The sequence below is a fragment of the Lactuca sativa genome, chromosome 4 (genome assembly GCF_002870075.4).
Source record: "Lactuca sativa cultivar Salinas chromosome 4, Lsat_Salinas_v11, whole genome shotgun sequence".
Classification (NCBI taxonomy): domain Eukaryota; kingdom Viridiplantae; phylum Streptophyta; class Magnoliopsida; order Asterales; family Asteraceae; genus Lactuca; species Lactuca sativa.
This window is the reverse complement of record NC_056626.2, coordinates 36132157-36141539: the sequence shown is the minus strand read 5'-3', so window position 1 is coordinate 36141539 and position 9383 is coordinate 36132157. Positions and strand designations below refer to the sequence as shown.

General features: G+C 29.9%; 1 protein-coding gene across 9 annotated transcripts; it reads right to left on the bottom strand.

Annotated features, from left to right (window-relative positions):
- Positions 1–1928: 1928 nt before the first annotated feature.
- On the bottom strand, positions 1929–8096 carry LOC111908995 (uncharacterized). 9 transcript variants are annotated; one of them, XR_006190191.2, is made up of 3 exons: positions 6513–8096; positions 2392–2439; positions 1929–2145 (listed from the first exon to the last, which is right to left on the bottom strand). XR_006190191.2 is itself a non-coding variant. In XM_023904789.3 (2 exons), exon 1 carries the CDS (start codon positions 7652–7654, stop codon positions 6521–6523), a length of 1134 nt encoding a protein of 377 aa, XP_023760557.1. In that variant the 5' UTR covers positions 7655–8096; the 3' UTR covers positions 1929–2145; positions 6513–6520. The 9 variants fall into 9 exon arrangements, 8 of the variants coding, with proteins under 8 accessions (XP_023760557.1, XP_023760559.1, XP_023760556.1 ...); XM_023904789.3 differs by lacking the exon at positions 2392–2439; XM_023904791.3 differs by lacking the exon at positions 2392–2439 and having other exon boundaries at positions 1929–2136.
- Positions 8097–9383: the final 1287 nt, after the last annotated feature.

Sequence of the window (9383 nt, the reverse complement as noted above, 5' to 3'; positions counted from 1 at the left end):
GGTGAGTAGCCATGAAACTCAAATCCCCAAAACACAACAAAATATAAAATAAATTCCCAAGACAAAATCAAAATCCTTGTTACACCTAAATCCATGTCCCATCTTTTTGGTTGGGACAAAAACTTGCACTTTTTTTTTCTTATTAGTATGTTCTGTTCTTGACCTTTTTAATGGTCCAAAAAGGTTTTTTTTTAAAGTTGCATAACCTTTCTCCTCCATGTAGATTTATGTAAACAAGCAAATGTCAAATCTATCGAAATGACCATATTACCCTTGTCTTCTTGATTTTCATAACCTACTTGTCATTTATTATTGTATTAAATGATTGATATGTTGAAACAAATTGAGATCTATTTTGAATCAAGTAAATAAACTTATATTCGATAAATCATGTCGAAATTATTTTTTCTTTAATTTTTCTTATTTATGAATTGAAGTGTTATTTATTTTTATTTTTTTTATATTTTTTTTAGTTTTATGTTGTTACTGTTCATGTTTTTTTGGATGCTCCATAGTTAATATCGTTAGCAACTTTATGTTTGCATTTATCATTATCATTATTTGACCTTTTATTCTATTTTTGTTATAATTTTTATTATTTATTATTCTTCTATTGTTTTTATTTATTTTGATTCAAGTAATGAAAAAAAGAAAAACAAAAAACAAAAACTCTAACACCAACTTCTAATATATACTCTAATATATTAATACATTTTACATTTTCATCTTTTTTGGTTTTTTCGTATTTTTTATAATATTTTAGTATTATTTTTTTCATATTATTTTTTATTTATTTCCTATTTTTATTTTTTTTTTGTTGTTTCATTTTATTTTTCATGAACTTGATAAAAAAAATTTTGACATTATTGAAAAAGTGTAAAATGTATGAATATATTAGAGTATATTACAATTTTGATGTTAAAGTTTTTTTTTAATTTTGGTTATTTATGGTTTTTGTAACTTTTTTTAATTTGATTTGCGTAAATAAAATAGTTATATTTAGAAATATAAATAAAGAAAATAAATATAACTTTTTTATTTACACAAATCAAAGTAAAAAAAGTTAGGAAAACCATAAATAACGAAAATTAATAAAAAAAATGCGAAAAAAAAAAACAAAAAATATGAAAAGTGTAAAATATATTAATATGTTAGAGTATATTACAACTTTGGTGTTTGAGTTTTTTTTTCTATTTTTCATTACTTGAATTAAAATAAATAAAAACAATAGAAGAATGATATATATATATATATATATATATATATATATATATATATATATATATATATATATATATATATATATATATATATATATATATATATATAAGAACACAACAAAAGATGAAATAATGATAAAAATAAATGCAAACATAAAGTTGCTAACGATATTAACTATAAATACTTAATATATATATATATATATATATATATATATATATATATATATATATATATATATATATATATATATATATATATATATATATGTTAATTTACATCTCATATATTTTTATTACTAAAGTGTTACAAATATAGTTGGATACCTATATTTATATTATAGTTTTTTTTTAGATTTACTCCTTATTTTAAGAATGTATGATCCATAGTGAAATCTAGAAAAAAGAAAAAACATTATAAGTTTTATGTAGGTGATTTTTTATTTGTCAATTTTTTTTTAAATTTAAAGACTTTTTATCATTTAAAGGTCAAATATATTTTAATATGTTATTACTACGTAAGCCCCTCTTATTAAAAAATTCTTGGCTCTGCCCCTGTATAGGTCAAACTGAAAATAAAATCCATTGAGATTCCAAGTGAAATACATATAAAACAGAAAACCAATCTTGTAGAATGCAATGAAAAACTAAAAAAAAAAAATTATGAGTCCAAGTGAAACATAGTCATTGGAGCAAATATAAAGCAAAAATAGGAAGTCGGCATTGACTAAACTTTTTTACCAATAAATGTATTATCCAAATGATGATAGTTTATAAAAAATTATAAATAATGGTTAAAAAGTGTTGACACATCCTCGCCGATTTTTTACTCTCATATTTTTGGCATTCCCACACCATTAAAGATTGTTTTTCCCCATTCACATGCTAAGTTTTTGCCAAGCTGATCAAATACCTCCTATGGAAGCTAAACAAAAGTTAAATTACTTTTCTCTTGAAAAAATATAATATGACAAACAAAAATTTGGATATGAAGAGCAATAAATTGTAGTGGCTCATAGATGACCCAGAAAAAAAAATGATTACAAAGATTCATGAAATCAATATCTACCATGAGTTCCATGCATTTTCTAGATGGAAATTTGCAAATAAGGCAATGGAAAAATTCGGAGAGAAGAAGTAAGATTTTAGATCTCAAGACTATTTGTTTTACCTTGGTGGATGCAAACCATATGACAGAGCATCGAAATTCCTATGTCCCCTAAAAAGAAATGTGTATTATATAAGATCTATCAAATACCCGTGCAAAATAGCTTCAAAACTCAAGGTTCCATCACAAAACGTTTAGCCAAAATATCAAATTCAATATTTCTTCCTTAATTAAAATATTATATGTGTTAGTAGTAATAATCAAGGTTCTAAATGGCGTGAGGCGTGGCGTGGCGGCAAGGCCACGCCTCAAGCTTAACGAGCCATAGCGAGCCATGGCGTTTTTCAAGGCGTGATGTAAGGCGACAATTTTGTATTAATTTAAAATTATATTACCACATAAATATAAATTTATATTAGATATAACTACTTTTTATAAGTGTTAGATCAATAACTAATAACAAAAAGTTAACAAAAACCACAATACTTATATCTCCGATTTGAAAAGACATAACAAAGAGCAAAAAACTGTCTCAAACGAAAAAACACGCGCCATAACACGCCATAACGCGCCATGGCGCGCCATATCACGTCTTGCCACGCGCCACGCCTAACAGCAACGTTATGAAGCTTTTCGTAACGGCGAAGCCACGCCTCACGCCATGGCACGCCTTTTAGAACATAACGATCTAAAAGATACCAATTTGAAGGTGAAATGGAAAAGGCTAAAAGATAAACTCGCTTAACATAGATACAAGATACAGCTTCCTACCCCTGCCCGATTGAAATTGGGACAGTGTCCTACTCTGGGCAAAACAAAGTCTATATATACAAAGAAAAACACAATCATAATTTATACATAAAAAAAAAAAAAAAAAAAAAAAAAAAAAAAAAAAAAAAAATCATTATTCCATTCAATCTGTAAAACTTAACTTAAAATTGCACTTCCACATCATGTTATCAAAAACATAATATTATGAAAACAGTTAAGAATTAGAAAGGGTTTGTAATGCTCCCTACATATATAATCATTTATGCATAAATCACCATATGAATTAACAGTAAACAAATATATTCCTTTAAAAACAATAACCATACAAGTTACATGTAATCGAAATGAACTAACAAAATTATAACTTCAAGGAAGGTAAATTGCCATCAAAATCCTACATGAAAACAAAAACTAACGTTGGGTGGAAGAAAACCCCTTGTTGCTTGAAATATTTCAAAACGCTCTTAAGTCTATTATAATTGCTCAAATTCTTTAAGGTTAAAGGCTACTAATTCAGAAAATAAAATTTAGCAACTTCGCTAAAGAAGGTAAGAAGTAAAAATTTATTTATTTATAAAAACTATTAAATTAGTAACAAAACAAAGATTAATCACAAGCATTGTTGTAAAAATCTCAACTAGGTCCCGATTAATCTCCGATTAATCCCTAGACGCTACTCGACCGATTAGAGAGCGCCTAACGATTAATCCTTGCATACATAATGAGTAAAACATTATAAAATGATTGAGTTTTAACACTTTGAAGAAGTTGTATCTCAATGGAAGCTATTTGAGGCATGATTAATGTTGTATTAATCATATTAATGTTGTACAAGTTACATGTAATCGAAATGAACTAACAAAATTATAACTTCAAGGAAGGTAAATTGCCATCAAAATCCTACATGAAAACAAAAACTAACGTTGGGTTGAAGAAAACCCCTTGTTGCTTGAAATATTTCAAAACGCTCTTAAGTCTATTATAATTGCTCAAATTTTTTAAGGTTAAAGGATACTAATTCAGAAAATAAAATTTAGCAACTTCGCTAAAGAAGGTAAGAAGTAAAAATTTATTTATTTATAAAAACTATTAAATTAGTAACAAAACAAAGATTAATCACAAGCATTGTTGTAAAAATCTCAATTAGGTCCCGATTAATCTCCGATTAATCCCTGGACGCTACTCGACCGATTAGAGGGCGCCTAACAATTAATCTTTGCATACATAATGAGTAAAACATTATAAAATGATTGAGTTTTAACACTTTGAAGTTGTATCTCAATGGAAGCTATTTGAGGCATGATTAATGTTGTATTAATCATATTAACCTATTTTGTTATCATATTAGTGGTATTTACGAACTTTGATATGATATTAGTCATATTTAATTTCTTAAAATTTAACAAATTAGCAATTAATGGTAACCGATTAATCTCTTGATCCCAGTCCACCGACTAGCTAACGTCAAACGTTTTTTGCAACCTTGATCACAAGTGATACTACTAGCACCAATATAGGATTAGTCACAAATAGCATCAAATTTAATATAATCCTTTGCTTTTATCATAAGATAAAACAAATCTCATATATGCAAAATTATTGTAAATTCGAGTTGCTTCAAGTCCTATGACAATCATTTACCATGATTTGAGATGATTGTTGTAGCCACTATCGCTCAACAAGCAAGCCTCAAGAGAAATTGATACACATCCCTTTTCGCACTAAATCAAATTTGTGGGTCTGGAAACGAGATGAAAAGAAAAACTTAGCAGTGGATACCCTTCTTCTCCTTCATGTAGGTCTAAAAATAATGCCAATGCATAATATTAAGCGTAGCCACATCCAATTGTAATCCAAATGTTGATATTTATGTTTGGAAATTCGTCGAACACTTGGCAGACATGTTTCAGGTTGCAAGTGAAATGTATGATCAAATTTGAGTAAAAAATTTATAAAATGCTGAAACAAAAATCAAAAAACCCAACAACCCCTATTTAGAGTTGTTTAAGTGAGTAAACTTTTAACATATTAAAATGTTTTTTTGAGTAAAATAAAGCTCACACAGTGTACTACAATCTAAAAAAAACCCTTATTCGAAGGTCATATGAGGAAGTTATGTATCTTCAAAGTTGAGTAAAAAAATTTATAAAATACTGAAATAAAAAAACAAAAAAAAAACCCCCAATAACCCTGCTTGAAGCTGTAAAAGTCGGTGAATTCTTAAGAGATTAAGAGGGTTTTTGAGCTTTAAAATAAAGCTCACACAATACTACAATCTAGAAAAAAAAATAACCTTGTTCCAACTTCCAAGGTCATATAAGGAAGTTACTATATTCAAAGTTAATTAAAAAATTTATAATTGTTGAAACAAAAACCAAAAAAAATAATGTATCAATCACTTATTTTAAAAATTTTCTTGATATTTGAAGTCTCCAACCTATCTCCTTGACATTCATGTACTATTTCAATCATTGTATTTGAATATTATTCTAGTTTTGAATTGCAAATTGAATCTAAAAGGTCATTTGACGTTTCAAATTGTTCACCTCGAACTTTAAATATAAAATTAACAAAAATATTTATTTGTTCGATACATAGAAATTATCTTTGCGCTGTAAAAGTTTTTTAACATAAAAATCGCATGTAAAAAAATCGACTATAAAGAAATATAACTCATAAGAGAATCAATGTAATTAAACAAGAAATGTAAAATGTAAACATCAAATATTTACCCTAATTTCATTGCTCATCCAAACTAGACTTAGATAATAAGTCCCCTATTTCTTTCTCCTTAAACAACTCGCTAAAAGACGTCGATTTTGAAAGCAATAAAGGCAAGTTCACAGCCGAAAGTTCAACATTTTGATTCTTAAATGATAAAAACTATACATTGATGATAACAAGAAAACAATAAACCGGTTCGAGCATCAGTATTGGTTTGTACAAGATATCAAACAACTACAATCTAATAATCAGTTAAGAAGAAAACATATAATATAACACAGACAACAACGAATCAAGTGGGAGCATAAATAAAAACCTTGGTTTTGGGGGTATGAAGTTTTTCTTGACCCTATGGCTATTTTCTTTTTCTTTTTTTTTTAACCAAATTATTTTCAATATAAGCCAATCTCAACCTGTTCATCAATTTATTAAATCTCTAAGTCTCCGTTGTGTTAGGTATCAACTATTACATGTCAATTCATTATCAAATTACACCTACAAATGATTACATGTATCAAGAAGCATGAATTAGTGTGAGTCCATGTTTCACTGTTTCAACATCAAAATTGATATCATCAACCATTTAAACCACAAAAATAGTCTAACCACATAACCAATGCCATAGCATAAATCCTACACAACTAAGAACTAACATAACATAAAACAAGATCAAAAGAACATGAAGTTACCTCATAGCTCATACACGAGTAGATGAACTATCAAAATCATCAGGCGCCACACGAGCAATCCAATTGCTAAGAGTCTTCTTGATATCCGTGTGATTAACATAAGCCAACTCATACATACTACACAAATTCACCACAAAAGTCTCGTTTAAAGCAGCAGTTGGGACTCTTTCCAATGCACTTTCTAACACTTTAATAGAATCTGATAAATCCCTCAAATACATCAAACAAAGTGCCTTGTTATTAATAGCAACAACATCCGAATCATCTCTATCAATGCACTCCTGGTATTCCCTTACAGCAGACACATAATCTTTCCCAACCATAAACATCAATGCCTTGTTCCTGTTCACAAGATTCTTCATTTCAACGGTTTCTTCAGTCGAAATCCCCTCAACAATACCAAAACTACCCTTTGCTCCTTCCAAATCCCCTAATTGCATTTGGATGTAACCTAGTTTTGATATCAATACTGCTCTAGCAGTTGAATTTGAATCACGTTTGATCAGATCTTTGATCAAATCCAAACATACAACAAATTCTTTATGACTCAAATGATGACTTATGATCGAATTAATCACCAACCCTTCACGTTTCTTCCATATATCATCTGACTTACCTGATGAATCTTTTGTGGTTTTGGTTTTCTCTCTAACAAAATGTAGTAGGATGTAGAATCGATCTAGGGTTTCTTGACGATTGCCTACTCTTGAAGGGAGTTCAGCGTACAACCACCGGAGGGAAAAGGGGGCCATGGAGCCATAACGATTAGGGTAATGATGAGGGTAATTTTCATAAGTGTAGATCACGTTGTCTATGCCATTTTCAAGGGAATCGAGTTCAGTTACTGCATCAGAGAAACGACGGAGTTTTGTGAGAGCTATGGTGTTATATGACAAATAGATTAAGTGTTCGTGAGGTTTGGAAAGAAGAGACTGTGTGCGTGCTCGAGCAACTTTGTCGAGGATTGTTTTCCATGAGCCACGACAAGCGAGATCTTGAAGGGAGGAGAGTTCATAGCAGATGTCGTTCAGTGAGCCAAAAGCATTGTTGAGTGGATGATCAGGGGTTGAAATGGAGGCCGGCTGTAGATCTGCAGGGGAGATAGTGTTGGTGTTGAGGGTTTCTCCATTATCTTCTTCCATGTTGTTGCAACGATCTGCGCTTCGGTGTCAAAGTATCGTAGAATTCTCAATAGAAATTAACTACTGATGATAGAAATCCAATAACTGAGAAGAAGAAATCGAACAGTATGATTGCGTAGAGAATGAAAACCCCCACAATCGAGCAGAGAAAACCCGAAGTCCGAAGTCAAGATCTTTAGATCTAAATACTGAACCTGGAATCTTACTCCCAAAAAACAGTTTCTATAATCGGATAACAGAAACTCACCTCTTATTGCTGACTCCTGATGTTCTGATTAATCGGAATGTTTCAAACTTAGTAACGTGAATCGAGCGCAAGAATTTCCCGGCGAGACGATAGCGCATATGAAACGAGGATCGCGTTTGGGGGAAATGATTCAACGAGAAAAATAAAAGAAAATAAAATCCAACCAAACCCAAATGTTGCGGATAGAGAGAAAGTTTTGGGAAGGTAACAAAATAACGTATTTTTGTAGAGAAATTTTAAAAAATGGTCCTTTGAAAGTTGTGGATTTGATTTATTTGGCATAAGTCGTGGATTACGTCCCTCTTAAATCTAAAAAGGTGAATTAGCAAAATATCATTTTAATAAGTTTTAAGAAATCTTATTTGTTTTATTTTACTTTTTTAACATTTTTTAAGTACTTTTTATAAGCATTTATTGTAATTTTGAATTATTAGAAAGTTTTTCGGATGGCCCTTATATTTAAGAAGTTTCCTAACAACTAAATTTATAAAACTTTTTTTTCATTAATGTTTCATTTCAATAAAATAATATCATGTCAATGATCCGTATTTGAGATGACCATTTGAGATAGACGGTATCAATGATCCTTATTTGAGATGACCATTTGAGAGAGACGGTATCAATGATCCTTATTTGAGATGACCATTTGAGAGAGACGGTAAGTTGTCTCGCGTGCCTTGCACATCAAATCACTTTTAATATTTCAATTAAGGAATATTTTTTTAAAAATTTTGTCCGAAATTTAAAGAAGTTTTTTAAATTTTATATTAATTATATTATAGATTAATTTTATGTTCCTCAATCAACTGTAAATGGTTCCTATTGGACCATTTTTTAATAATTTGGTTCTATTTTATTTTTTTTTTAATTTCTCTTTTGATAATGTGTTCTTTTGTGTCATTGGTTTGTGAGTCTTTCTGTATACGTGTCCACCCACCGCTCCAAAAATTTATCTGTGTCACCACCTGCTTTTCCAAACTACCCATCATCACTTTCTATGCTCTATCTCTCCCACTGTTCCTCTTTTCTTCGTCCTTCGTTTTATTTTTGTTCTCTCTCTGACCAGATACTCGTTTTCTCAACATACGCGGTGATCGGTGGTGCCCAACAAAAACCCTAAATTGATTTCCATCGTTGTTTGTCCATCTCCATATCTATTACGCTTATCGTTTCCTTCTCAGTTCATCCGGGTTCTCTTTGACGTTGATGGCTACCACCTTCGACCGCCTGCTGCTTCGTCTTCCTCATAAAAGTAATCAAACTCGGAGTCGCCGATTTCTCTATGAAATCGCAATAGATTTCTGATTCCAGTAAGTGGTATGTGGTTTCTAATTGACTTTCAACTTTTCTATCGGTTGGTTGTATCCAATACAACCGAAGGTTGTAAGGTTGCATGTTAATTTCATCTCGTTGTGGATTTCAGTTACAATCACATGTTAATTTGATTTCGATTTTTTTGTATGCAGTGGATTTTAGTACTCA

Coding starts and splice junctions, on each gene's coding strand:
- LOC111908995 (XM_023904789.3), bottom strand. CDS start 7,654: ATGGAAGAAGATAATGGAGAAACCCTCAACACCAACACTATCTCCCCT.